General features: G+C 51.6%; 13 protein-coding genes across 13 annotated transcripts; 9 read left to right on the top strand and 4 right to left on the bottom strand.

Annotated features, from left to right (window-relative positions):
- Window positions 1–1,115: 1,115 nt before the first annotated feature.
- JN550_005270 (uncharacterized protein) lies at window positions 1,116–2,468 on the top strand (the record flags this gene model as incomplete). Its single annotated transcript, XM_049316878.1, has 1 exon — window positions 1,116–2,468. One exon carries the CDS (start codon window positions 1,116–1,118, stop codon window positions 2,466–2,468), a length of 1,353 nt encoding a protein of 450 aa, XP_049172686.1.
- A 1,094-nt stretch (window positions 2,469–3,562) lies between these two features.
- Window positions 3,563–4,866, top strand: JN550_005269 (uncharacterized protein; the record flags this gene model as incomplete). The annotated part of the gene is made up of 2 exons (XM_049316877.1): window positions 3,563–4,710; window positions 4,752–4,866. 2 exons carry the CDS (start codon window positions 3,563–3,565, stop codon window positions 4,864–4,866), a joined length of 1,263 nt encoding a protein of 420 aa, XP_049172685.1.
- A 295-nt stretch (window positions 4,867–5,161) lies between these two features.
- JN550_005268 (uncharacterized protein) lies at window positions 5,162–6,664 on the bottom strand (the record flags this gene model as incomplete). Its single annotated transcript, XM_049316876.1, has 3 exons — window positions 5,162–5,208; window positions 5,409–6,429; window positions 6,485–6,664. 3 exons carry the CDS (start codon window positions 6,662–6,664, stop codon window positions 5,162–5,164), a joined length of 1,248 nt encoding a protein of 415 aa, XP_049172684.1.
- Window positions 6,665–7,126: 462 nt separating this feature from the next.
- JN550_005267 (uncharacterized protein) lies at window positions 7,127–8,099 on the top strand (the record flags this gene model as incomplete). The annotated part of the gene is made up of 4 exons (XM_049316875.1): window positions 7,127–7,373; window positions 7,421–7,546; window positions 7,609–7,736; window positions 7,797–8,099. 4 exons carry the CDS (start codon window positions 7,127–7,129, stop codon window positions 8,097–8,099), a joined length of 804 nt encoding a protein of 267 aa, XP_049172683.1.
- Window positions 8,100–8,650: 551 nt separating this feature from the next.
- JN550_005266 (uncharacterized protein) lies at window positions 8,651–10,644 on the top strand (the record flags this gene model as incomplete). The annotated part of the gene is made up of 3 exons (XM_049316874.1): window positions 8,651–8,767; window positions 8,840–10,120; window positions 10,225–10,644. The coding sequence occupies 3 exons, from the start codon at window positions 8,651–8,653 to the stop codon at window positions 10,642–10,644; spliced, it is 1,818 nt and encodes a 605-aa protein (XP_049172682.1).
- A 387-nt stretch (window positions 10,645–11,031) lies between these two features.
- On the top strand, window positions 11,032–12,854 carry JN550_005265 (uncharacterized protein; the record flags this gene model as incomplete). Its single annotated transcript, XM_049316873.1, has 2 exons — window positions 11,032–12,072; window positions 12,123–12,854. The coding sequence occupies 2 exons, from the start codon at window positions 11,032–11,034 to the stop codon at window positions 12,852–12,854; spliced, it is 1,773 nt and encodes a 590-aa protein (XP_049172681.1).
- A 684-nt stretch (window positions 12,855–13,538) lies between these two features.
- JN550_005264 (uncharacterized protein) lies at window positions 13,539–14,189 on the top strand (the record flags this gene model as incomplete). The annotated part of the gene is made up of 1 exon (XM_049316872.1): window positions 13,539–14,189. One exon carries the CDS (start codon window positions 13,539–13,541, stop codon window positions 14,187–14,189), a length of 651 nt encoding a protein of 216 aa, XP_049172680.1.
- A 574-nt stretch (window positions 14,190–14,763) lies between these two features.
- JN550_005263 (uncharacterized protein) lies at window positions 14,764–15,276 on the top strand (the record flags this gene model as incomplete). Its single annotated transcript, XM_049316870.1, has 1 exon — window positions 14,764–15,276. The coding sequence occupies one exon, from the start codon at window positions 14,764–14,766 to the stop codon at window positions 15,274–15,276; it is 513 nt and encodes a 170-aa protein (XP_049172679.1).
- A 1,374-nt stretch (window positions 15,277–16,650) lies between these two features.
- On the top strand, window positions 16,651–17,648 carry JN550_005262 (uncharacterized protein; the record flags this gene model as incomplete). Its single annotated transcript, XM_049316869.1, has 2 exons — window positions 16,651–16,827; window positions 16,962–17,648. The coding sequence occupies 2 exons, from the start codon at window positions 16,651–16,653 to the stop codon at window positions 17,646–17,648; spliced, it is 864 nt and encodes a 287-aa protein (XP_049172678.1).
- A 2,763-nt stretch (window positions 17,649–20,411) lies between these two features.
- Window positions 20,412–21,030, top strand: JN550_005261 (uncharacterized protein; the record flags this gene model as incomplete). The annotated part of the gene is made up of 3 exons (XM_049316868.1): window positions 20,412–20,526; window positions 20,634–20,962; window positions 21,025–21,030. The coding sequence occupies 3 exons, from the start codon at window positions 20,412–20,414 to the stop codon at window positions 21,028–21,030; spliced, it is 450 nt and encodes a 149-aa protein (XP_049172677.1).
- A 2,730-nt stretch (window positions 21,031–23,760) lies between these two features.
- JN550_005260 (uncharacterized protein) lies at window positions 23,761–24,057 on the bottom strand (the record flags this gene model as incomplete). Its single annotated transcript, XM_049316867.1, has 1 exon — window positions 23,761–24,057. One exon carries the CDS (start codon window positions 24,055–24,057, stop codon window positions 23,761–23,763), a length of 297 nt encoding a protein of 98 aa, XP_049172676.1.
- An 858-nt stretch (window positions 24,058–24,915) lies between these two features.
- Window positions 24,916–26,040, bottom strand: JN550_005259 (uncharacterized protein; the record flags this gene model as incomplete). Its single annotated transcript, XM_049316866.1, has 1 exon — window positions 24,916–26,040. The coding sequence occupies one exon, from the start codon at window positions 26,038–26,040 to the stop codon at window positions 24,916–24,918; it is 1,125 nt and encodes a 374-aa protein (XP_049172675.1).
- A 181-nt stretch (window positions 26,041–26,221) lies between these two features.
- Window positions 26,222–27,069, bottom strand: JN550_005258 (uncharacterized protein; the record flags this gene model as incomplete). The annotated part of the gene is made up of 2 exons (XM_049316865.1): window positions 26,222–26,539; window positions 26,605–27,069. 2 exons carry the CDS (start codon window positions 27,067–27,069, stop codon window positions 26,222–26,224), a joined length of 783 nt encoding a protein of 260 aa, XP_049172674.1.
- Window positions 27,070–27,414: the final 345 nt, after the last annotated feature.

The following is a 27,414-nucleotide window of genomic DNA, read 5'->3' as shown; positions in this document are numbered from 1 at the left end:
TCAAGACGACTGTACCTAAGCTATGTTATGCTTGCAATCGCAGTCTGGTCAGCCTCCATCTTTGTTGCCGTCAAACTATCCAATGCGGCTGTGAAAGACCAGAGCCATATCGAGCATGTTGCATACTGCCAATTTCAGTTGGGGGAGTTAAGCAAAAAGTTGAAGAAAGAGTGTCACGAGTCCCTACACTCAGCGGAAAATCCTCAGCACCCGCTTCCTAGGCTCACTTGTGGCGATACCAGTGCCGAAGCTGAAAGCTTGGGCTGTGTCTTTGACCCCCTCATGGCTTCTTGGATTCACAGAGACTGCCCCCATGATGGCAGCCACGAGTTCGTCTCTCTCATACAACAAGAGAAGCTCCAATATTGGCTTGATGACGACGGACAGCCTACAAATAACACTATCGACATGGAGCACTTCAAGCATATGGATGGTGTGATGTACTGGGGAACGACATTGGAACACTTAACTCACTGCGCCTATACTCTGAAGCGCATCATTCACACCTATGAGCGGGGTGAAAGGCTCGATAATGTTTCAGGCAACTTCAGTCATACTGATCATTGTGTGGATTTTCTGGTGGACGGTCTATTGAGCCACCCTGATGAACTCCGGCAGACAAAGTACAGAACAGATCTCCCAATTTCATTTCTAGAATGTTAAATCAATGGGAACTTGAGCCTGCAGTAAAATTTGAATGACGGGTGATGGAAAGGAAATATTCCACAATAGAGGATCGAATTTACTGTGTAAGTAGCATAAAGAAACAGAACCTTAACATACAGTTGAATTCAAATTCTCCTTCCAAGAATGTCTAAAATAATGCAACCTAGAAAGATAATTGCCAAGAAAATATCAACAGACATGGACTCGCCCCGTCATACCCTTAAGTGGCGCGTCGGAACTGGATCAAATCACGTGCCCTGCATCTGCCTTGCCGTAGTCTTTTCTCCACGGATAAGTCACCCCAAATTATCTTTTCTAGAACCACTTACACTCGCATGAGGTCAGTGTACCTCCTCTTTTCAGCCTACCTTAACTATCATCACTACTGATAACTACATTGCTTCTAAATACTCAACCCGAAGATCCACTGTTGAATCAGTTGACCGATTATGTCCAACGCCACTAACTTGTCTGAGGCTGCTCCCATGGTTCCGCACGACTTTGACGAGGTCGATATTTCGGGCCCGAAAAGCTTGGGAAATACCACGTCTGATGACGACAAAAGCACAGCTAGTAGTATCGAAGGCCTTCACATGGAGCTTCCAGTAGACTTTGACAGTCAGCCTAAAGCTCACACAAAGCTCAATGCCGGCAGATCTCGCGGTGGTATCATCACTGAGGGTTTCTGGTATCACAACCGCGGCGCTGCCTTGGTGCTTCTCTCAATGGTATTCGCCGCGTCCATGGACGTGACCGTGAAAATCCTAACGACAGATGAGGAACACGGCACATCCCTCTCCCCTGTACAGGTGCTCTTCATCAGGCAGGCCATTACAGTTGCCGGGCTCGTCGCCTGGGGTCTTCTATCGGGCAGAGTAAGGCATTTCCCCCTCGGTGCCTCCGGAGTCCGAGGACTGCTCATCGGTCGCGGTGTCGCCGGGTTCATCGCAGTCTTCGGAATCTACTTTAGCCTGGTCAGCCTGCCTCTTGCCGAAGCTACAGTGCTCACGTTTATGGCCCCAGTACTGGCTTGCATCATTAATGCCGTTCTGATGAGCGATGAAACCTTTACTTTTGTCCAACAGTTGGCCACTTTCATCAGCATTGGAGGTGTGGTGCTCATTGCCATCGCTTCCGAAGAACAACACCGGCATCTTACGCAGCATGTGCTATTTCACTTCGATCTGCATGCTGAGAATATCGATATAACGCCGCATGCGATGCCGGTGCTGAAAGACAGCATCGTGAGACCGCTCTTAAAAGGCCAAGCGCAGCTCCTGGCCATCTTCGTTGCGCTTCTTGGTGTTATTGGACAGGCTGGCGGCATGGTTATGACCCGGCAACTTGGCCATAGAGTGCACACCCTGGTTATCATTCTCTACTCCGCAGTGGCATCAATTCTGTTCTGCGGACTTGCACTATTGGTCAATGGAGACGTCGAGCTCTTCAAGGAGATAGCGACATTTCAATGGGCCCTACTTATTGTTGTGGCTTTCACCGGGTTCATGTTTCAGTGGCTGTTGACCGAAGGGTTGATCTACGGGACAATGGTTGTTCCTCATGGATTCTCTAGCTTGAGGGCTCCATCTCCCGTGGAGGGCTACGATTCGCCTGAAGACAACAAGGACAAGTTGCCGCTGCCAGTTAGGGGCAATCGGGCGGTCGGCATGATGTACACTCAGCTTTTATTCGCGATTATCTATGATGTCGCGATCTGGCACACCTTGATTTCATGGCAAAGCTGGCTTGGCATAGCATTGGTCACTATTGGGGCCGTAACAGTTGCTTTGGCACAACCGTAGGACTTGTGGCACATGCAGGATAATCAGGGTGGTTGATGCTTGTTAGATCAGCTTCATAAGACTGACTTGGCTAATGAAAGCTCAAGATAACAGAGTTCCTCGGCTCTAAGTAGGACCAATTTTGTGCAAGCAAAAGTTTCGTTCTGAGTCAGAGTATCTAGTTTTTCGCATTATCACGGACTTGAGAGAGACTATCTTTTGCTGGTAAGTTATTTGGACCAAGCTACCTTGGGGGACCCCTCTAAGCAGAATACCTAGTATGACCAATTCTAGCATTGTTTTCTAAGACCTCCACCACGTCTGCGGTTTCCAGAGATGCGCAGCCGATAACCCGAGTTCACCAATCACTGTAACTAGGCTACAGTGAAGCCTCAGAAGTAGTCTTACCACTCGTGTTTCCCTTTGCGTCTCCAAAGACGAGGCCGTCGATCATTTAATCCTTGATTCTTTAGCGAAACGGATGCTGTCCCGTACCCTGAACGAACACCCTTGTGAGTAATCTGACTCACCTTTTATCCAGGCTATACCGTAGACAATCTACCCTATTAGAGCATATAGCTAGCATATAGGTGCAGATCACACGCCAGCCGAATTCGGAAGAGACCCTCACACTAGTTGCCTATTTCCGACACCAGCCGTGCTCGGTCAAACCGGGACAGGGATTTTCGAAGCGAGGTCATACGGCGTCGGGAACATACGAATGCCACCTCACTACGAGACGCACTATACATGACTTTCGGGTCGCAGTCCTCTACTTGCCTCGGTGACTTTTACTACTCGGAATGCTCAAAACGGCAGGGAACTTCGAATGGCATTCATGCTTGCTTCGTATAAGTATGGCGACATAGTCTAGGACTTCCTACGTTCCTCGGCAGTTTCTTCGTTGAAACGGAGTTCCTCTTTCGACAGTTTTGAAACGGAATCGTGCAATCGAAACTGGAGAGATTATGCTTGTAAACATGCCAATTGATTTTATGCGATAGTTTGGTACCATCGGGCTGGCCTCAGGTTTCATGGTTCACTTAGATATTCTTTTGCTTCATAGATTTACCTGAAATCGAATCCTGTAAATCAGCTGGATCTTGCCAATGATCATGTCGGGCCCTGTAAATTTTGAGTCTAATGCGGAATGCTCTTCAATGTTAGCTCTTGTTTCGACCATCACCGAGTGTGTCATGACACTTTCAAGTAGCTCTTCAAATAGCCAAAGCTCCAGCGGGGAGTTCTTGATGCGAACGCCGCTGTATACGCCAGGAAACTCCGACTCTAGACAAGCTACACTCACGGACGCTCGTGTCAGATTACGTGAAGCGTGTGATGAGTTGCTTTACCTCGCCAACGGCCCCCATGAGCACTTGATGACAATAGCTCAGGCTCATCGTATCGAAGCTGCTCTGCAATACGCCACTCATTTCAACCTGGCGCACCACGTGCCCCTCGGTCAAGATGGCAGCTCCAGTATCTCCTTTGGCGATTTGGCCAGCAAGTCAAGTGTGCAGACCGAACAATGCACACGCATCATGCGGCTCCTGATCTCATGTCACATCTTTTGGGAGCCGACGGCGGGGTGCGTAGCACACACAGCGGCATCGCGTCTGCTTTGTGATGTACAAATCGGTTCTGCCGTCAGTTACTACACCGACGAGTCGTTCCGCGCGGCCTCATTCTTGTCCGAGGCGTGTGAGCAGTGGCCAATTACTGAAGAACGAAACCACACAGCCTTGAACTTGGCGTTTAGAACATCGCTTCCCAAGTTCGAGTTCTTCGCAACGGAGCCATGGCGTGCAAGGCGTTTCATGCAAGGTATGGCTGGCATGGCAGCATCTGAGCGGTTCAGTCTGGAACATCTGGTGGATGGCTTCGATTGGGCCTCGCTGCCCCGCGGAGCTACTGTCATCGACATTGGTGGTGCGAATGGACATGCTTCGATGGCAGTTGCCGAGAAATTTCCACAACTGCAATTTGTGGTACAAGATTTGAAGTCGGCATTTAACGAGCGTGAGCTCCATGACCATTTGAAGAGCAGAGTGCGGTTCATGGAGTATGACTTTTACTCACCGCAGCCTGTTACTGCGAGCGTCTACATCCTCAGATGGATCCTACACGATTACCCGGACAAGTACGCTGTGAAGATATTACGGTCGCAGCTTAACTCCATGCAGCCATATTCGAGACTTCTTATCATGGATGGCATAATGCTTTCACCGGGGAAGACGGGCAAGGTGGAGCAGCGTAAGGCGAGGTAAGTAACACTCACATGCGTTCATCCTGACTACCTCCTAGGTTTGCTAATGAAGAAAAGGGTACTCGACATAGCCATGATGACACTTTTGAACTCCTCGGAGAGGAGCCTCGAGCGCTGGTCGAATTTATTTCAGCTGGCAAGCCCACGACTTGATCTTATCAAAGTCACACGCCCACCTCAAAGTGCTTTGTCTCTGATGGAGCTCGTCTTGAAACCGGCAGATGGTCATACATAGTCTTGGATTGAATATCCAATATCCTCCTTCGGCGGCGCCTGAATAGTGATTACCTTGAGAGAGCTGTATACTATAGACAGTTGCATATACATTAACTTGGGTGGCAAGCACCTGTTTCAATAGTACAAACAGTGTGACATTAATTGTAGAGCTTGGTACGAATGGTTCTTTCAGTACGTTTGAATACTGTAACTAGAGCATCAGGACCGTGGGTTAGAGCGTGCCATCGAACCTCGTTCCTTGAAAGTCACTAGAATTGGCTGAGTTTCGAGACTCAGTATCCCCATGTCAAAAGACACTGTCGTATCTTTATTCACAAGGTTCATCGTTCATGTGTTAGTGTCGATGTTCCAGGGAGAATATGGGCCCAAACAACTTACTTCAAACCTCAACAGGAGAGTAGAAACAACTTTCTTCATTTCCATCTCCGCAATATAACGTCCTATGCAGATTCTTTTACCAGCGCCCCAAGCCAAGAATGCTTGTTCCATCGCAAGACGATCTTTGTTATCCCGATTGAGCCAGCGCTCAGGCCGAAACTGATCAGCGTCATCGCCAAAACAGCACTGGTTGAGATGGATCACAGTTCCAGTACAGCCGACAATGGTACCTCCTGGTATCTTGAGACCGTTGAACGAGCAACCTTGAGCTGGCACAACTCTCTCCAAGGGAACAGCAAGAGGTGGGTTAAGCCTTAAAGCTTCCTTGACCACAGCATCAAGATATGGCAGGCGCTCAACCTCAACGTAACGAATTGGAGCAGAAATTCGTCCCTGACTGCGTGCGTCTTGCAGTTCTTTCAACAAGCATTCTCGGGCACGAGAGTGTTTCATTAAGAGATAGAGAATCGTCGACATGGTCCCAGCAGTGGTATCTGCACCGGCAGAAACAGTAGAGTTGACAAGACTGACGATGGTACCAGCGCGTAGCGTATCCGGATACTTTTCACTGGCTCTAATGTAGCCCTGTAGGAGATCGTCATTTCGTTCAATTCCCCGGTACGCATGCTGCTGGCGTAGTTTAAGCCTGTCAGCCCCTGCCACCGCCCATTTCGATGGGCCAGCAAGACGACCACTCCAATGGCGATTTTGGAAGATGAACCTCTCGAGACAGAATAGTGGCTGCCACGAGTACCAGTGGGAGACTCTCTTGAACCCGAGCTTAGCAAGGCCCATAACGTCCTGTCCCTGTCGAAGATGTCCTGCATTTTCGCTAAATGCTATTTTGATCAGGAAGTCTAGCTGGTAGAGCTGCATTACCTCGTATAGGTTGAATGGCTGCTGGCTTGCACTACATACTTTCCATGCTAGATCTTCCAGAATGGATTCAACAACACTCTCAAAAGGCGCAAGGTTCTTGCTGTTGAACAGAGCTCCCACAGCCTTCTTCAAGACTCGATTTTGCTCATCATCTTGCATGTCAATGATGCTCCCCACTGATTCGTGCTTGATGAATACGCGCATTGGGCCGTACGAATCCGCCTCCGGTCTCGTTAGCCTTGTATCACAAGAAGTTGAGACTCAAGTGTTGACCAACCTTCGTAAACTCGTTCCTGGCGGAGTATACCAGCTTAACAAACCCTGGGTCGCTCAGGCTGATTGTATTTGGGCCGATTCTCACCACGCTTCCATACTTTTGGTGCAACTCGAGCAAAGTCGGAACAATAGGATTGAAGAACTGAACCCGAGCTCTCCACAAGTCTGTGAAGGCTGCCATGAAAGGGCCAGGAACATGGCTGAGCCTGCGGTGTCTCTGAACCAAGCAAAGAAGCAGATAGATAAAAGTTAGTACAGATAAACCAACAATTAGGTAATACATGTTTTCTTCTTCAATCAAGTCTGAAGATCTTGGTGACAGATATAATTAAGCACTTCGACAGTCCTGAGTATTCAAGGCGTTTTTAACAAATTGGGGTTTCTGGTTATGCATTTAAACGAAGATTGCGCAAATGCGACGGATACGTTTGTATTCCGTTTATGAGGTTTACCGTAGCTGATGACGGTTCGCTGTCCCGAGATTGCATAACACGAGGCACACCCCTTTAAAACTGGTTTCTTTATTTCGCGTCAGCATAGTCTGAATTTTCTCTTGTACTCCAAAATTCTCTGATCAAGTGCGGAAGTCTTTCGTCGACTTCTCCAAAATTCCTTCTTTACTCACCGACTTCTACTTGTAACTATGACATCCAACAGTGGCAGCAGCAGCTACGACGAAACTCGGGAAGCACTTCTCATCCATGAGAAGTACCGCGCCGAGGAATGCAGACTAGCAGAACTACCGTCCGGCATGCAGAAGAGTCGTTATGTGCGTCGACTCAGCAGTGCATTCGCAGTTGTCGGATGGTTCCTCGTTATTACCTTGGCCTTTTACATTATTACTCAGGGGAAGGCTAGTTGCGGTCTTGGAGTTTCGCAGCCAATATGGTGTAAGTAAGCCGATTCTTTGATGGGTTTTGAGCTTACCCACATCAAGCACCGGTAGAACACCTCATCGAGTATAAGCTCGTTGGTTTCTACTCGGGTCTCGATAGATCCACAGACCCATACAAGGGTGACCCAAGCCAAGAGCAGGACGATAACTGGAACGAGCTCTATCAAAGTATGGACTGCTCTCATCGCACTGAAAGCATAAATCAAATTTGGCCTGATTGAATATAATAGAAGTCTTCATTCCAACGAAAGAGGAGCTCACGTCACATGGCTTCCCCGAGAGCGGAATAACCCCCAATCCAGACGACGAGGAGAAGGAGTGGTGGTCCGTCTATGTTTTCCATCAGCTACATTGCTTGGTACGTAGAGAACGTGGACCTTACCTGTGACAGTATGACCAGTGGCACTGATCGACCCAGAACCTCTTGCGTATGAGCCTATTTCCCGATTACTACAACCGAACAAACGACCCGCTGCTTTCGGTCACCCATCTACAACATTGTGTCGAGACCCTGCGACGGTCGCTACTGTGCGCATCGGATACTACTCCATTCAGCTTCCGCTATATCAACTCGACGATGCAAACGCACGAGTGGGATCGAGCACCCCATGTGTGCAAGAACTTTGAGAAGATCCATGCTGCCATGGTGGATCTTCCTGGTCTTGGGATGCCTTCTAACCCTGGATACCGGCCTGGCTATAATTATAATCCAGACTCTTGATACCAGTGATATGGGGTAGTCAGCTAGAAAGGGCGGCAAGATGTTCAGATGATAAGTCATTGTAAAAGGCTGAGGTAAGGAGGAGAGGGGCATCCAGGAATTTGCTATTGAGCTAGACAGCCTTAGCCACACAGTTCATAGTTTATTCATACTCTGCTGTTGGAGCGTTAGTGGATGACTAGTTGGAGAGTTTTCCAGCCCTCATTTCACTTATACTTCATTATTGGTGATTGGGCACGAGCAACCGGCAAACGTAAATGTCAAACCAATCAGGTTGCTACTAAGAGGTCAAGTGAAATTTCGTGAAAGACAGACTCACGTTCGTTGAAAAAAATTGCCACAATCGTTTGTTTAGTTTTGGGTACAACTTTTATGCAATTTGAGTCATTAAAGAATTCTTGGATTGACCTTGAGTTGTCCCATACTGAGCTTGGAAAACCCAACACAGACATAATTAAAAACCGATGGAGATAAAAGGCCGGATGTACCCGCTGCACATTTCAGCTGACCTGCAGCATCACTTGTGATTCGACGGTGATTGGCGAATCGGCATGCCCCCGCGTTCCAAGAGCAGCGAGACTCTGACTCTGACCTTCAGCCGCTGCCTCCTCTCCTGCAAGACCACAAGAGCAGTAATTCTGCTGATATCGCTGCACCGCCGGAGCCAGGTAAGCCGACTCTTCTTACCTCGTTCTGGTTTTACTCAGCAAGTAACGTGGTCAAATGTATTTAACGTACAGTTCGACAGCGCCTCCGTGGAAATGTGGCTCATAAATACGAAGACCTTGGAGCTTGAGTCAGTGACCGATCACGAGAGGGTGGAGTATGCTATACTCTCACATACGTGGGACGAAGTCGAGGTGCTGTTCGAGGACATGTGTGACTCGGCAGCGGCAGCGCGTAAAGCATATAGCTTCAAAAAGATCAAGACGGCATGCCGCCTTGCAGAACAGCGAGGGCTTCGTTACGCTTGGGTGGACACATGCTGCATCGATAAGAGAAGCAGTGCTGAGTTGTCAGAAGCTATTAACTCGATGTTCCGCTGGTATAGGGATGCGGCAATCTGTTTTGTTTACCTATCTGATTTGGCGTCTGATGGAATGGCTGGCGACTCAATCCAGCACTCTCAAGACAACCTCGCGTCTGGGCTTGTGGAGAGCATCGAGCAGTGTCGATGGTTTTCTCGCGGTTGGACACTTCAAGAGCTGATTGCGCCAAGGCATATTATCTTCTATGACCGAGAGTGGAAAGAGCGAGGTACTAAAGAGACGCTGCGCGAACGAATCTCTGCCATCACTTCTATTGAGTTGCGGATTCTAGCACATACTGCCCCCCTCGACTCAGTGAACATCGCAAAACGCATGTCGTGGGCTGCGAAACGACATACCACTAGGCGAGAGGACATGGCCTACTGTCTGTTGGGCATATTCGATATCAACATGCCGATGCTCTATGGCGAGGGCAAAAAGGCATTCCTGCGATTGCAGGAGGAGATCTGCCGGCGCTCCCGAGATCTGACATTGTTCGCATGGGAACTGTCGCCACCACTTGAATGTCAATACCACGGCCTGTTTGCTCAACATCCTCGCAACTTTGCCAGTGTCTCGGATCTGGAACGAGATGCGACAAGGATGCCGTACACAAGTGAGCTGAGGCTGTCAAATAAAGGCATATGGTTGGAAGGCATGGAGTTGGGCCTCAATCCAGAGGTCGGACTGTTTATGAGCCTGGGCTGCTGCCGTAGCGACGGGCCAGATGTGGCCCACATTCGTCTTATCAAAACCATGGAGGGCTATGTGAGAGTTGATGCAGATCGCCTCTTCTTCTCGTTTCCCAAAGATCTTACTTGGCGTCTGCCGGAGGACGTGTACATCCCCGCCTCCCTTTCCTCGGATGATCTACGGCGGTTGGAGATTCAACCGACGCACATGATCAAGATAGCATCTTCTGATCCCACAGCGATCCAGGTGGTTGGAACAATTCCGCACGACTTCTGGGATCCTGAGAACTCTGCGTTTCTGGTAAGTAGACACCAAATCACATGCCGCAGTGAATCCAGGGCACCAGTTTCCCATGGGGCGGCGTGTATAGCGACGTGAGAGCCTGCTAACACGGGTTTCCGTAGCTTGCATGCACTCTCAACGGCGTTGGCGACTACCGCGGGCTCATGGAGCTCTCCATAGGCAAAGGTGCAGTCCGCGCCAAGCGGTACCTAATGTTCCAGCTATATGCTGATATGACTCGCCAATCAAAATGGGATGGCCGTCCCCATATTGCCATGAAACACAAGATTGTAGATGCACTCTCAACCCGTCGGCGTCTCGACATTGGCGAGTGGTTCAAGAAGCCGAAGATGAATCGTCAGATCCAAGAGGCTATAGTTGAAGAGCTGGAGGTGAATGACGGGGCTCCAGAGGGCGAGGGCTTCTTCACATGGGATTTTGGGACAGCCGAGATCCCTGGTTCTCATCTGTCAGTGTTCGTGGATGTCCGTCAGACGAGCAAGTCCAAAGGACAAGCTTGGGCGTTTGTTCTCTCATGCTGAGGACGGTTTGACGGACAACTGAGGCCACTGAGACACAGTTGTTACAGAGACACAAGTGATGGTACATGCCACTATGCAGCACAAGATCGTAGCCACGCAATTGGCGACCAAATCCCAGGGCTTAGAATAAACATAACGCAACTGAAGGTTGATGCTTTGTGTTTTGTAGTCGCTGAACTCCAATTGTGAGTGAGCGCGTTTGGGCTACTTTGCGCGGAATTGCTTCCGAGATGGCATTACGTAATCGCCTCCCAACTTCGCGACCAGCAAACAGGATGAGCAGCAAGACGGCTCGAGAAACAAAGAATCAACGGGAAAAGGTACGGAGACCGTCTCTCTCTCTCACAAAACGCTTACTGCCAATCCCCCTGTGCCTTGGCTGCAGCCATGGCGCCCCAGAAGCGCAAGAGACCTCACGATGAACCGCCCGCGACAGAACCCCCCACCCGTCGGACGACGCGACACAGCGAGACCGTAGCCACAGAACCGGAGAAGCAGCTCAGGAGCCGTCGCGTACGCGCAAACACGTTAGAGAACCCTCCCGCCGCCATTTCAGGCTCCAAACCGGCGCCCACGACCGCAAATGACGCGTCGAAGAGTAAGCCCGGCAAGGCTACGACCACCTTACCACGATCAGCACCTCCGGCGCCCGCGACGAGGCGGACGAGGGGCCAGACTGCCGACAAGGAAGAGCCGGAGACTGAGGCGCCCCAAGCACTGGCCGATGTCACCAATAGGGTAGAACCTCGAGTGCAGGAGACGCGGCCAAAGCAGACCGCCGTGCCACCTCCCAAGATACCCACGTCCCCAGTCGCCTCGAGAGCAGAACCGAAAGTGCAGGCGAACACATCGCGTCCAAGGACATATATTCCTCCGCCGAAACCACCTCCTCAGTCTCGTCCGCAAGCACCGGCGAGTTCTCTCGTAGACCCGGCCGCAGCTTCGGTTGTCACCCCCAAGCGACGTTCCTCATCCGCTGTCGCCTTGAAACCGCCGCCGACTCCCCGATCAGACCGCAATATCGACCAGGTCATGCTCGGAAACATATGCTTCAAGACGTGGTATCCATCATACTACAGCAAAGAGATCCTGGGCGACGGACCAGGTAGTGGTGGCGCGAAGGAGCATGGAGGGGCCAAGATCGGAGGTGGAAAGAAGGACAAGGAGGTCATGCTGGATAGGCTTTACGTGTGCCCCTGCTGCTTCAAGTACTCCAAAGAGCTGCTGTCCTGGTCGGAACACGTTCGATACTGCGAAAAGCATGCACTGGTACCCGGCACCAAGGTCTACACCCATCCCAAGGGATCTGCATTGGCCAATGTGGCGGGTTCGACAAGTGCTTCCGCCAGAGCTGGGGGTCGGGGAGGTCATGAAACCACAACCGAAGGCGAATGGAGTGTATGGGAGATTGATGGTGAAGTCGATGTGGTAAGTTCTGCTGGCGGACCATGTCACTTCCAGCACTAACGGTGTTGCAGCTCTTCTGTCAAAACCTTTCGCTCTTCGCGAAACTTTTCCTCGATAACAAGTCGGTCTTCTTCGATGTCACTGGCTTCAACTACTTCCTCCTAGTATACACACCGCCGGTGGGCTCTGACATCCCAGATATCCCACAAAGACCGCAAATATGTGGCTTCTTCTCGAAGGAGAAGATGTCATGGGATAACAACAATCTGGCATGCATTCTGGTCTTCCCACCCTGGCAACGGAAGGGACTAGGAGCTCTGCTCATGGGTGTGTCGTATGAAATATCACGGCGTGAAGGTGTACTCGGTGGGCCAGAGAAACCCATCTCTGAGCTAGGCAGAAAGGGGTACAAGAGGTTCTGGGCGGGTGAGATCGCCAGGTGGATTCTCAGCCTCGAGCCGTCAGATTCCCACGAGACCCGTGGAAGTGCCAAGAGAGAAACGTTGGTAGACGTCGAGGATTGCAGTAAGGCAACATGGATAGTCCAAGAAGATTGTCTGGCAGTGCTCCGGGAAATGGGCGTCGTGGAGGAGGCAGGCACAGGGCCTCCTAAGCCAGTGGAAACCCCTCATGAGGAAGCTGAGGAGAAGGAGGTCAAAGACATGCCCCGTGTGAGGCTCGACAAGGAAGCTGTGCGGAAGTGGGTGCAAGCTAACAAGATCGACCTTGAGCGGACCTGTGATCCGGCTGGATTCACAGAGGGATATGCCATCAAAGAAGTTGAAGCCGAGGAGGAGGAATAGCGTATTACCTGAATTGAAGTATTCTGCGGGTGCATCCTAACATTCGTGGAAGGTTTGCCGTCCGAATGTCAGGGACTTGATTATGGTGTGTCTATCTCAGTATTCCAAAAGCATCTGCAGTAACGTCCGCTGCTGGGACAACCGTCTCTGCTACAGTTTTTCACCACCCTTCTTCATTACCACCCTTCTTCATTACCCCCTTTCACCACCACCGCCGCCGCCACCACCCTTCTGCGCCCGCCAGCTCGTAGCAAGGTGTAAATATGTGGTGAAGTCTCGTATCGTTCGGAATTCATCTGCCAGCGAGCCAAGCCCGGGAGGCTCAGCGCATGCTGGTGAAAGGCTGGCAGATAGTACCTGCACGGCTACCCCCAGACACGTACCAAGTTTCCACCTTGACCTGCAAACGCGTTGGTCTCATATCTTTCACAAATCGCCACTCTGTTGTTTGCTCCCGCACGAGCACGAAGCACCCGTCACTCCCGTTCCGCCATTCAGGCTGAGGTAGTGCCCTCCGTCAACTCAACGCAGGTCACAACCCAACACCCTTACTTGCTATTCAAGAAGCGGGATCCTTCAATACTTCTGTAGGAGCTCAAATCCCAACTGTCCTGGATTGTGCTAAAAAATTCCCTCCAGCATCAGCACCGTCATTACTCCACTGCTCCCCCACCAAATGCAACGATGCCCAGTACAATCAGTTCGTTTCATCCTTTCCCGCAGCTTCCCATTGAGCTTCGACTTGCCATCTGGGAGATTGTACTTGAGAACGAAGCTGCAAAGCGGGTAACAGTATGCTTTGGTCGCCGCACCATAGCTAACTCCGTCTACCTCCTCCCGACCAGCCAGTACTGCTCCTCGATTCTCAGCGCATCGAAGGAGAGCCGTATATGCGCCCTCGAATGGTATAATGTCAAGGTGGAAGTAATATGCAATGAGGCACCAGACCGTCGTGGCATAGCATACCTCCGTATGGACCGGGAGCTCATAGTCCTATGCGAGTACATCCCCTGGACCCGAAACCGCTACATAGGTCGACTTTCGCAAGAGGACACAGCCAAGGCACGAATCGTCTTACGGATCGCCGAGTGGCATCACAAGACGAAACGGCCGTACGGGCCGAACCGGGATAATATTGCCCTTTTCCCTTCTCTTGAATGCCTCATTGTAATGCTACAGCCGACATGCCGTGTGCTGGAGGCGTTCATTGCAGACGTAGAGCAGATGGGCCGAGATAATGCATTGTTGGCCCGGCAAGAATACTTTATGATACTCGACCCCCAGGAGGACTCTACCCGGGGGTGTACCAGGGCAGTTGAGGAGTTTGGGGATTGAATGGTAGATAAAGAGGCCACGGTAGCTTGCTTGCCCTAGATGAATACAATGTCTTGCTATCCTAGTGAAATTGAAGTCACTTGGTCTCTTGTATACCCTAACAGTGTTCGGAGATGATCGTTTGCCATGTTTTCGATGCAATGAGTGCTTCTTGGCCCGTCAGTTAGCTCACCGTAATGTTAAGCGATTCCGAACCCAGCAGAACTATGCATTGCGAACCGTCTTGACTGTTTGGTGATGGTCCAATGTTGCGGTAAACGATTGTAGGATCGGAGTCTTATTTCCTCTTCTTTTTTTTTTCAACCTGATGGCAAACCTTCTCAAGAACTGGCCATCGTTCCTTCCCAGCCGACGACTATCAACTAGTAAAACGTTGGCCGCGATAATTTTCAGCCGTCGCTTCTTCACATCATCTTTTGCGTGATTGAAGAATCGCATCTTCTTCCCCCACTCTTCATCCACGAATCACGTAAATTCCTGGTAACACAGCCATCATCATTATCATTGATTCCTGAGGTAGCCCAAGTCTTCACATCGTCAACACTAGCGCATCAGGCCAGGAAACTTCACCACGATGCCCGTCAATACACGTCAGTCAACACGCTTGACAACTGCAGAGTCGCCCCAGAGAATCACCACAATGATGTGGCACCAGGCCGCGTTGCCCAGTAGAGCAAGGCGATCACCAAAGCGTGCCACTGCGCAGTCCTTCCCCCTCTTCAAGCTCCTTCCCGTTGAGCTTCGACTCATGATTTGGGAGGAAGCTCTCAGACAAGATCTCGACCAGCGAGTGATCACGTACAACGGCCACCTCGGTTTTATTCTCAACAGTTCCCTATGCTCAGCAATGCTAGCCACGACACGCGAGAGCCGTTCTTGTGCTAAAAAGTGGTTCAACCTCAAACTTGACGTTCTTTCATATGGCACTGAAATCAACACAGGCGTGGTCTACCTGCGCATCGAGAAAGAGCTCATCAACATTACCCTATCGTTGGCTTGGCCCCAGAGGATTCATCCTAAGCCTCAATATACTCGGCAGCGTCCACAGAGGTTCGCGCCAAGATTTGCAACATCATGCTTGACTTGAGTGCCAAGGCTCCTCTTACCATTGATCCCTCAACATCTAGAAACTCGACCATACTGGAAAAGAGGGCCCAGAGTTTCGTTGTCGCCACTGCTATGCTGTCACCAGCGGTCATATTCGCAAACTTGACTTTGCAGTTCCCGAATCTGGGCCCGGTTGTCACATTTGTCCATAACACTGACAGGCACTCACAAGCTTTGAAAACTGTTATACAAAACATGACAAAGCGCGGCAGACAAGAGCATCATTAAGCACAATACTAGGGATATCCATCTATGATTGAATTTGCGTGAGACAGGAGGGCGGGGGATCTGCAGAAGATGCTGAAGGCTAAGTCTCTGATATCTCAACATAGCTACCTAACGGTGGAGCATTGGCGTACAAGACATTCGGAGGGCGTCTGCGAATACTAGTATTCCGGAGAATAGAATTGTGCAAAAGACGCAGACGGGCTGGAGACTTCAAATCATGTATTTTGCGATCTGGCAAATAGAACAATCCGATTTCGCCTGCATTCATGCGACATTGCCATATGTCAAGGACCTGTTTCACATGTAAACGTTAGGGAGTTGAGACCGAAACTTTCAACAGCGCGATATTGATGATGATGTCTTGTAATGCAAGACGTGTATGGTAGAACTCTGCATTCCATTCTGATTCCACGCTCACCACCGTTCCCGTATCATGCTCTTCTTGCGAAGCTGCTGCCAAACAATTGTAATCAGGGTCCAGTGAAGGTCATTTAAACCTAGTCCAACCGCGAAGAAGAAAGAGTATTGAATGCTTGCTGAGAATTATTGAGAAGCCACGACACCCGGAGGCTTTTGATTTACTGAAAGGACATACGCTAACTGACAGCGATGGTACGCGGCACAGAAACATAATGAATTCTCCAAGAAAATTTAGGCGCATACCTCTTTGCGCATGTTGAATTAATGATATGTACCAAAGGTTTGAGGCTAAGTATATTATTACTAGAACAGATGGGCATGAACAGAATTCTCGGGTCTTCAATGAACGCTTTAAGGAAGGAACCCATCTCATCGCTGGATTTCATCACGTAAGAGGTGGATAATGACTGGTCGACATGAGTCCAATCTACTTTCCCTGTGCGATGCCTCTGGGGCAACAATCAAGAAGAAGCTGTTTGCAGTTTCGCTTATCCTCACTTCACTGGGCCTTACCCGAAAGTTTCCATCTTTGATTACAAACATAGATGAACCCTGGCTTCATCAGGGAAAAAACCTGCCATCACAATCCTAATCAGCGGTACCATCAAAGCCGTTAACCTTCCCGTACATTCCTCATCGTAGCCATCGAGAGCGCGAGTTGCCCTATCCGTCTTCGGCAATCCCGCATCATCATCTCACCGCGGAGATGGATACAGCGACTTGTGGCTCGAACGCCAGCGCTGTTGCGCCTCACGAGAGCACTGGATCTGACGGACCTGACCTACTGGTCAATGCCGGAACCGGCGGCCGCATGAGCGCCAACGACGAAGCATCACAATTCACCGTGTTCGGCAAGTTGCCTTACGAGCTTCGATTGATGATCGTGAGTTGCATCAGAACCATTCCCTACCCTTTGAAACGAGTTAAGAGCTCTGAAGAGCTGTGGTACACCTTGTCTTACGAGCCACCCCTTACCAGAAATGCTGGACCAGCAAGTTACTAATCTTAACATCGCAGTGGGAGATGGCATTGGCCGAGGAGTCTAGCTGCCGCACCGTTCTCTTCGACATCCTCCCCTCCCTGGGAACCATCAAAGGCCCCGGGTCGCCCTGGACCATATATCCCACAAAAGAAATGGCATCTGCATTCCTGCGAGTAAACCAGGAGTCTCGAGCCCTCGCACTCAAGCACTACCCCTATAAGCTTAATGTCTATCACTACAACCAGGATGCAGTTGGGTCGATGGGAAGCTTGGCATCGTTCACACACAAAGATGCCGACAAACGAGGCGCCTTGTACCTGCGATTCAAGGATGACGCCTTCGCCATGGACATTCCTATCCTCATCCGACACCAAACATATTCACAAGATGCTCTATTGTCAGATGAGCCGAGTATACCAATGTCGTTCGCTGCCTTTCTTCCCCATGAGGATCTTTCTCTCGTTCACAATATCACACTGTTCACGGGTCGAGCCCGCCGCTTAATGTTCCATTTGGCCACCACAATCTTCAAGGACTTCAAGACGTTCTCCACGCTCAGACGATGCGCGACCAAGCCGGAGGCGAGCACATTCATGAATGACCCGGGCCGCTTCTGGAGACATTTGATAGTATATGGAACTCAAGGAACCTTGCTGTCTTGGAAGCGCCGAGGCTATGTTTACTGTTCTGAAGAGCGGAAGCCGGGCGATGCGTTTATATGAATGGAGGTAGAGACAGGCACGGGGCGATAGCGATAGAAAATCCGCAGTGCAGGTGGTGGTAGGAGCAGTGGAAAAGCCTTGACCCTACGCAGCGGTTGTATACACCTTTACTGAGCGGGCTGTGTAAGACGGTTCAGCCGGTGCGGGTGTATGGGTAAAGGCAAACCAGAGACGCAAATAGATGTTCTTCAACGTAGCCTGGCGGTGTTACAATCCCGCAAGTGTCTGGGCAATCCCGTGATACCATCCCGATACGCCGCGGGTTCTCCCTAGTCATAGCTGGTATGGTACTCGAGCGACCTATCATCTTGTTCTTACATCAACATCTGCCGCATGTGGCTGCAGATTCCGGTAGGAGTCCGTTTCGCTAGATCCCTGACACTATGTTCACTCTTGCTCTTTCTTGAACTCGCGATGTGTTTCCCACATCGCACGATTGCCGAGCTGTTGCAGCTATCACCACAAATGTCCAATTTCTGATCTAGCAGCTAGAATAGACAATGCCACATTGGACCACCAAGAGCTATCGCAGTAAAGGGACACGGGGAGGAGCGTTTTGAGGACTGGTAGGACCGGAGACGTGTATATTGACCTGTCGATTGCAGTGGGTGCGTCGGATCGGTCGGGCGGCGCATATCTACGATGGAATGTGTCAACATGCACCGAGTGCGAGCTTGCCGTCACTGAACGCCATCAAATGGCAACTGAGCGAAACGCATTGTCACGGTGATGGTAGGCAAGTACATAGGAGGCATGGCAGGGTCGCGTTCGCTGCGCGTCGTCAATTTCGGGATCCCCAAATAGCCTTACCGGCTAGGCTGTCGAGCTCGCTGGGATTCAAGCCAGGGGTCCAGGGTAGCTCTGAATGACAATCTCAGCTGGAAACAGCGTCGCATCACAGCTTTTGTAGCAGTGTGGGAGGGCCCGGAACAGAGCGCAGTCACCGTACGACGTGTCCCTCAGATCAATTGAGACAACCCGAAGCCGCAGGATGCATTGGATGCCTCGAGTATGCCGAGCATTTACCCAGCGCCGTGAGGCGCGCTGAAGAAAACAAAAGCTCTGGGCGTCAATTTGCGCGGGTGCCGGGCCAGCGGGTCCAAGCTCGGGAGAGCAAGCCACGACATTACCGAGCGCAGCCCATGGCGCCAGGGGGGCCAAGATTAAGCAAGGGATGATCGGAAAAGAAAAGAGGGAGACATGTTTCCCTACTGGTCTGGAGGTAAACGCGTGCGCACACCAGCTGAAGGGAATCAACAGAGAGCAGTTGCGTTCTAAGCCAAGCCTATAAACCGGCCATGATGCTATCTTTCACAATCCGAAGAATCCAATGCCGGCCGGGGCGAGTCCATTCGGCACACAGCTTGCCAGTCAATCGCAGCTGCACGATGACAGCTGTTGCATTGCAGCTCGGATCCCACGTGAACTGGATGTCATGCAGCCTGAGGCCGTGAGGCTCCCGAAATGCCGGTCGGGTCTGGCGTCTCCAATTGGCCAGAAAAGTTTTTCGAGAGACGCCCCACTTTCATTTCCTCAACAGCTGGAAGGCCAGCTCCTTTTCCATTGCAACACTCGGCTCCCAACTGCTGGCTCCTACGTCGGCGCGCGCACTGTCAAGACCGTCCCGTCCCAGGCATTTGGGGTGCTGTGCGACGCCCAGAGCGAACCGGCTTGCAGTGGCTTTTGGGCGAGGATTTTCGCCTGCTGTCACTTCGGGTTGTTACACACGGGGCCAGACAGTAAGCGGGAAATTTTCGAGGTTGGCTGATGGCCCCCGTAACCTTGTTGGGCTTTCAACCCGTAAGCTTGCCATGCACGCGGACGAACTTTGGAGCGTGTCGAGCAACTCAAACACCAAAGAACCTTTCGATTCCCCCAATCTACAATTCTTGTGCACTTTCGACTCCTTTATATATTCTTTGCCCTGAGGATCCAAACCTGGCTGTGCCAGGTTGTCCACACGATGGCAAAGGGAGATGACCACACCAGCCGCCAAGTGGGGGCGTGGGGGGTCCTTTCCTTCTTTGGTCTATTCTAATCCCGTCCAAGCTGGGCGTCCCTGATTCATGAACGTTGAGCTCCGCGAACCCAATTGGCATCGATGGGCGAAGTCAATTACCTTGACTCGGCCGGGGATGGCCTGAAGCTTTTGCCATTGCGTAGGAGTGATCTCGGAATACCGTGGCCATGATTCATGGATGTTGCCCGTGCCAGAAAGCGAGTTGCGAAACAAGCTTCGGTAGACAGGCAGATGCAATCCAATGCAGAAAGGGAACAAAAAAAAAAAGCCTCAGGCTCGTCCAGTTGTAAACGGGTCGTTGACGGCAAAGGAAGCGGACCCGGCATTGCCCGACCACCCTGTCGCCTTGCGCAACCATCAGAATTGCGGCCAGCCTTGTCTCATTCGGGTAGCTTCAGCAAATTTTCTCACGAGCTTTGGTCGTCGTCGGGTCCACACAGTTGTGGATTCACTTTTTCTCTTCGTCTGTCTCTGGTGCTGGGCCCGATCCGATCCATCCTCTGGTGTCCCGGCTTTCCCAGCTGATACCGGTTGCCTTTGGCCCCCTTACCAGTCGGGGATTCCTGGGAGCCACTTATTCTTTCGTTTTTCCGAGCTCTCCCTTTCCACTCTTTCTTCCGCGCACCAGGTCTCTCGAGCAAGCTCTTTTCCCCAGATCACACAGCTTTCCTGTCTCTTCCCATCCATCAACCTCAAGCCCATCTCATCTCACCTCTCCCCTCAAACCACACACAACCATCACAATGGCCGCCGCTCGTGTCGCTGCTACCCGCATTGCCTCTCAGATGGCTACCAAGGCCGCCCGGCCTGCCATGCGCGCCCAGGTCAGCACCGTTGCTGCCAAGCGCACCATCGCCAGTACGTGAAGTGTAGAGAAAAACTTTTTCCATCGAGTCCGACAGCATCCATCCAAAGCTCCATCGGTCTCAATGGCGTCCGGCATCGTCTAACCAATTGTCCCACAGGCAGCTCCAACGCTTTCCAGACCGTCAAGCGCCAGCAGGCCTCCAAGATCGTCAACGCCACCACCCGCCAGGCTTTCCAGCGCCGAGCTTACTCCTCTGAGATCGCTCAGGCCATGGTCGAGGTCTCCAAGAACTTGGGTATGGGTTCTGCTGCCATCGGTCTGACTGGTGCCGGTATCGGTATCGGTATGGTCTTCGCTGCCCTCCTGAACTCCGTCGCCCGCAACCCTGCTCTCCGTGGCCAGCTCTTCTCGTACGCCATTCTGGGTTTCGCCTTCGTCGAGGCCATCGGTCTTTTCGACCTGATGGTTGCCCTCATGGCCAAGTTCGTACGTCGACCCCCCCGAAAATCCCTCAATCCGAAGGGAGCATGCTCTAACCTGTGCCACAGACCTAAGCGATTCACTCCACACTTGCGGAGGCTGGGCTCACACAACGGTATTGACTGTGTGAGGAGCGATCGAAATGTGATGCCTCGTGGCACACAGTTGTCACGATACATCCTGTGTTCAATTGGAAATCCAGCATAGACTAATAGAGGTTTAGACTGGGGGAGGGACGGGGACCTTAGAGGAGGGGCTTGCATAGCATTGAATCTTTTGTAGTCAAGATCTGGAGGTGGACCCTGTCGAAAAGTCTTTTGGGACCTGTAAAATATAACCATCATCAACCCAGAGCCGTCTCACAGGTCTTGGATATGATAGGAACATTTCTTTTGTCTCTCGAAAAATTCCAGGCGTTCGATGCCTGTGTACACATCTGGGGCCGCGCGTGTTTCGTTCATCTCATCCGTATGCTTCTCCACTCAATTGACTTCAATTGACAACTCGAAGTGCGCATGGCAGTATCATTTGGCTTCTGTAACAGAACTCAATTGCCCAGTCTCGTGACTTCACGATGCCGGCCGTGACGCTTCCGCAGGAACCGGTTGAGGGCTTTTCTGGCAGACCCACTTGTGTCTGAACACCTCGGTCACCACCCAGTATCGTCCGCTTCCCCGTCCGCTATCTTTCCCAAGCCCCCACACGGCTCCCCTTTGTCTCCATCGTGGGCTTCAACTTCCCAATCAGGTCTCTGGATTCGGGTCTCGTGGATACTTGAATGGCAGTGAATCAACCCACGACCCTGGGCTAGGGGAAGCAAGATGGATCTGCGGAAAGATAAAACTCTCCAGCTGCTTAGCTGTTTCCGGCAAGAGCAGGGCTTGACTTGGACCATAAGATCCACGGCTAGCTGGTATTTGATCCATGACTTCCCCGGATCTTCTGAGGCTGCCGGGAGTTCTTAAATCCAACGTACCTCATGTGTGGTTGCGGCCAACCGCGAATATCGTAACGCCCACTCGAGCTGAAAGCATCGCGCAGCAAAGTATATCCCGAGTCCACTCGACGACACCTCAAGACATTGGAAATGGACCAGCGTCGTTGAGACTTGGCCGCAAGAAGAAAGAAAGAAGAAAATGGGTTGGCACGATCCGGATTGCTATGGCGCTGCAAAGTCTCGGTGGTTGACAGTAATAAGACCGGAATAGCAGCACGCCCAAAGAGGTAATTCCTTTCGTAATACTCGATGGTCAAGCAAATGGAACCACCCGCTATACCAAACGTTGCGGCGTTGCACTTATTGCTACCAGGATGTATACCTGCGCATTCAAATGCAATACTGGCGCTGAGCGATGGCAAGAGACCATGTCCTCAGCCACGGGGCAGCAGCGAACAGCCACGCAAAGTAGACTCTTAGCCCCCGGATTCCGGTTAGAGACTGCAATGGCTCTCTAGTATGCTTTGGAACACTGGTCTATGCCAGTGACTGGTCCGCCTGTGTCACATCAGAATGCTGTCTCTGGAAGTAGTAGTGGGCAGCCTAGGGCCGTGGTCAAGTAGCTTTACGATGGTCATAGTACTTATCGCCTAGGACTCCAGCATCTTCACCAATTGGAGCAAATCACTCTCCAGCCTCGCTGAGAGCACCTGCCAGCCGTGGCTCATTTGTGTCTGGACTGCGCAGGCTGGCTGCCTGGCGTCACTCCAGGATGGCTTTGGGGACACGAAAGGAGCCGCTGGGCTCTGCAGCACGCGAGTCAAACGCGGGGTATCTGCTGTGTGGTCGGTCTGCCGGTCCCAAGATGGTTTGGGGGTGTCGTCGAGGTCGAGCCTTCGAGCCTTCGAGCCTTCGAGCCTTCGAGCCTTCGGGGGCTCGCATGCCGGCGGAAAGCTTCTCGGCGGGTGGGTGTTGTGCGATGACGCGCAATTGGAGGGCGAGGGCACGGCAGGAGAGGAGGGATGGACGTCGGACAGGTTGAGATGAAGTCGAAATAAAGCTGGGCTGGCTGGGCAAGGGGGATTTTGTGTTGTGCCGGCCGCGTTGCTCCTCCTCTCGCCTGCATATGGCTTCCCCTCACGCATCAGCTGATTTTGGCACCACTGCAACCCCAAACTTACCCCAGACATTCACACCCCGGATTTTGCAGCAGCTCCCCCACATTTTTTCGTCGGGGTCTCACTCCCTCCTCTCCCTCCACCCTGTGATTTGTGGCCGTCCGCCGTCCGCCGTCCGCCGCCTGCAGGCTGGCAGGCTTCCAATTTGCCAGTACAAGGTTATTGCTACGTGGGAACTAGCTCGAGACATGCATCTTCCCAACTGGCCGTTCGCTCCTTGCAAGAATGGATGAATGAATGAATGAATGATGTCTTTAAAAGCTTTGCTACCTTTCACACGCCGCCGCTGCTCGCCTACCTGAAGGTACTGTGTCTTCACGTTGGACTCGGCGCCGAGCAAACCGGCAAGACCATCAACTGTTGCCTCTTTACCGAATGCAACGTAGTAGCCAGCGTCTAGTTGGATCCGAGCACGCGAAGCACTATGCCATACTCAGGCGGATTATCGTGTGTGGAGAGCACTCACGTGCCTGTTACCAGTCTCACTCTCACCGGATGACATTTGAATTGAATTGAGTTACTTGCTTCAATAGCTCTCCGTACCCAGATACGTAGATTGGTACCACCTGTACCGGAGTACACGTGACTTTGCCTTCTCCCTTCACGTATTGAGCCATGTGTGACCTCCAAGTTGCCATGTACGCAGTAGCCACTGCAAAGAGCACAGCTTATTACACACTGAAGTCGGCCTAGCTCGCAGTAGGTGCCTCGCGCTTGAATCCAGTGACGCTGCTCTCGATGTGAACCGGCCGCTTTGCCAATGTCGCTACCTCGCGCTTGAAGCCCGTAGCACTCTTTTCGGTGTGTGGAACTTGGACAACCAGTGTTGGTGCCTCGCGCTTGAAGCCTGTTACACTGCTCTCGATGTGTACGGGGCGCTTCGCTAATGCCGGTGCTTCAGGCTCGGGTTCGGCAGCCGGGACTGCAAATACTAGAGAAGGCATGGCAATCATTGCCAGAGGACAGATGACCAATGATACGTGCATATTGGAGAACTTTATAGAAAGGCAAAGGCTATTGGGTGCAGAGTTGCGGGGGCCAGATTTGACTATATGAATTCTAATCTAGCAGCCTCGTCCCTCCATCGGCCGACTTCTTTGCTTTACTTTATATACTGCGAGAATATGCCAAGCAATGCCGTAATAGCCTTTACCGCCCATGAGAGGCAGCCGGTCGGACACTCCTCAGACCATCCCATGAGTTTTTCATGCGTGGTCAGCCTTTGGCAATGACTTTCCACTTATCAGACTTCAGAAACATAACCCTCTTGCAGAAGTTGCGCTGTGCTGACGTGCTGATGGGGAGTCTTGAAACATCGATCGATCCAATGAGGTAGCACAAGTGAAGTATATACATACGAGAGCCGCAGCAGGATTCCGGAATACGTCCATCTACCAATGGACAGCGACTGATGCTGAACTATCGATTAGCCACACGCTTACCCACAGACACTCAGTCCAGTCAATTCCGACCACTCAATGACAAGCTGATCCTGCTTCCTGAGCACACCTCGGTACTCCTACATAGCTATGCTACAGATAAAAGAACCGTGATTGTCTATGGGAATGAAATACTGCAACGCATTTCATACATGATCCACGTGAGACGCAGCAGCTCTTTGCCAACGCTATGCCTCTTCGATGCCTACACAGAAAAAGTGTTGTCGTAGTTGGAAGTGTATGAGAAAGGAACCTGGTGAGTTGAGATGTTACTTGAATGAGAACACGCTGGAGTCCGAGCCTCGGTACGATTTCGACTTGCATCCAAAACCCATGGAGTCCTCTTGGCTTGCCAGGGGACGGGTCAGCATCCGAATGAGACCACCACTTCCGTCGCCTCCATCATTAGAAATCATCTCTGCTACGGAAAGCACGCATAATGGCAGACACCACCCCTGAATGAGACATAACTTTGTCATGGTCTCCGTACAGGGGTAAGCTAAGCCTGACAGTGCCTTTTGACGTTGTCGCTGTTGAGACCCGTCCCCATGGTCCCATGTCGGTCTCTTTGACCTGAGGCTTGTCGTCTTCCATCGCGCCCAAGGCACGGCTATATAGCTGCAATGCATTGTCATAGGGGACTAAGGAATCGTCTTGAGCATGGACCAGCTCAATATGATATCGCTCGCTGCGGCGCACGAGGGCAGCCAACCGATCCGCGTTCTTCCATGTGCTCTCCAAATGCGATGCCAGATAGTCTACCAGATCAGGGAACAGTTGCAACGGTTTGAAGACTGGGGCTCCCATAACCTTATATGTCTTCGCGATCGTGGCGACGTCCACGAAACCAGCCGTAGTGACGAGCCCCGCCACATACACGCCCCTACTGACCAGACGCTGTACGAGAGCTATTGCGACCCCCGAGCCCATGGATTGCCCGTAGATGACGATGCGCTCGGGTGGCACCCCAGCGACATTGACAGCCCAATCGAAGATAGCCGTTGCGTCTATGATAACTCCATCCTCGCTCGGCGATCCTTCCGAGAGCCCAAATCCGCGGTAGTCGAAGGTAAGCACGTGGATCCGGTCCGGCGCTGCCGAGCATAGCGCCCGATAGCAGTCGACCCTCCAGCTGGATGCCAGCGTCCCCGAAGATCCATGAGTGTGAATCACGAGACGCGCGTCTGGGTCGTCACGAAGCAGTCGGAAGTTGGGTGTATCTCTGCTTTCGACAATTTCATCAGTCCTCTTCAGGAGCTCTTTCTGATGTGTCAGATAGACACCGATGGGCAGTATGTGCCAGGCGTGTAAGGCCAGCCCGTCAGGCGTGGTGACATTAAACGCTGAGACCTGGTGTCGGCCGAAACCAAACTTCTCTGGGACATGTAGGTCTCGTAGAGGAGTTGTCTTAAAGGCGGGCATGTAGATAGCCCCCCTCTCTACTGAACGGACGGACATGAGGCCCCCAATGAGACCGTAAGGGAGAACCAACCCCGCAACACCAAGCAGCCATGTCGTTACCGAGGGCATATTGCCCTTTGAAATCCAAGTGGGGAATTTTATCTCCGGACCAAACCAAATTATACTTTTGACAAATAATCTATTCGAATGCGCGCAACATATATCAGTAAGTGAGATAAGATTCGGGTGGTCCCGGACTTGAATGCTAAAAGGATCATTCGATCCGCTGAATGTGGCGCAGCATCACGGCTTACTCAAAGCTCGGCCCTTTTCCACTGTCGAGGCCATCAAGCAATGTCATGTCACCTTCAGAGATGTCGAAGTCGAAGACGTCCGCATTCTGCTTTATGCGCTCTTCATTCACGCTTTTTGGCAGCGGCGCCCACCCCTTCTGCAAGCAGTAACGGATCAGGACTTGCGCCGGCGACCTGGCCAACCTCTGTGCGATATCAGCGACCGTAGTGTCTTCCAATTTCTTTCCTCTGGCCAGTGGGCTGAACGCCTGAAGGACTATGCCGTGCTCATTGCAGTAATCAACCGTCTCGCGTTGTTGTGTCCAGGGGTGAAGCTAAGGGCAGTTCAGTTGGATCCATGGACAGGTTTAACAAGGGACAACCCCGAAACAACGCTTACCAGAATTTGGTTGACAGCCGGTGGCCAGATCGTCGCATACTCTCTCATTTCCTCCAGGTGCTCGGGCTTGTAGCTGCTGACCCCGATCGCCTTCGCCCTGCCTTCCTCGTGCAGCTTCTCGAGCGCGAGCCACATCTCCTTCCGGTCCTTGGGCTTCAGCACATACGGGTTGTGTATCAGAAACAAGTCAACGTAGCCATTCTCACGCGGGTCGATCTTCTGCACGCTCTGCAGGGCACGGAGATACGTCTTTCCCTTTCCTAGACGCGGATAGCGGATTTTAGTGGTGACAAAGATCTCCTCCCGTGGTAGGCCGCACTGCAGCAGTGCAGCACCAACCTCTTCTTCGTTCTGATACAGTTGTGCTGTGTCGAGGTGGCGGTAGCCGGCAGATATGGCACGAAGACATGCCTCTGTGCAGTCTGACCTGTCGATCTGGTAAACGCCGAAGCCAAGAAGCGGCATCCTCGCCTCAGAGTCCCGAAGAGGGATACTAGATGCTATTGACAGCCCAGTGTCTGCCATTCTATTTAGCCGCGAAGAAATGGTGGAAGTTTCTCTTGTGTCACTGGTGTTGTCTTCAGAAGATCTTTGTGAGTTGCGTTGTGCAGAGGATCAGACCCAAGACAGACGTGGGCGTAGCGATTACCTACCAAGGCACTGAATGCTAAGCCCGAACTAGGCCAAGAGCGGCAGGTTCAGGTGGGTTTTTGGCCAATGAGGGGGTCTTCGTTAAGTTACCTTGGTCTGTTGGTTGGCATTATACCAAGGCTGCTGTGCCTAAATCGTGCATCAATCATGCCCCAGCGA

The sequence above is a fragment of the Neoarthrinium moseri genome, assembly GCF_022829205.1.
Source record: "Neoarthrinium moseri strain CBS 164.80 chromosome Unknown scaffold16_Wmoseri_CBS_16480, whole genome shotgun sequence".
Taxonomy (NCBI): Eukaryota; Fungi; Ascomycota; class Sordariomycetes; order Amphisphaeriales; family Apiosporaceae; genus Neoarthrinium; species Neoarthrinium moseri.
The sequence above is the reverse complement of the archived record's forward strand: the minus strand, read 5'-3'. Positions and strand labels throughout refer to the sequence as shown.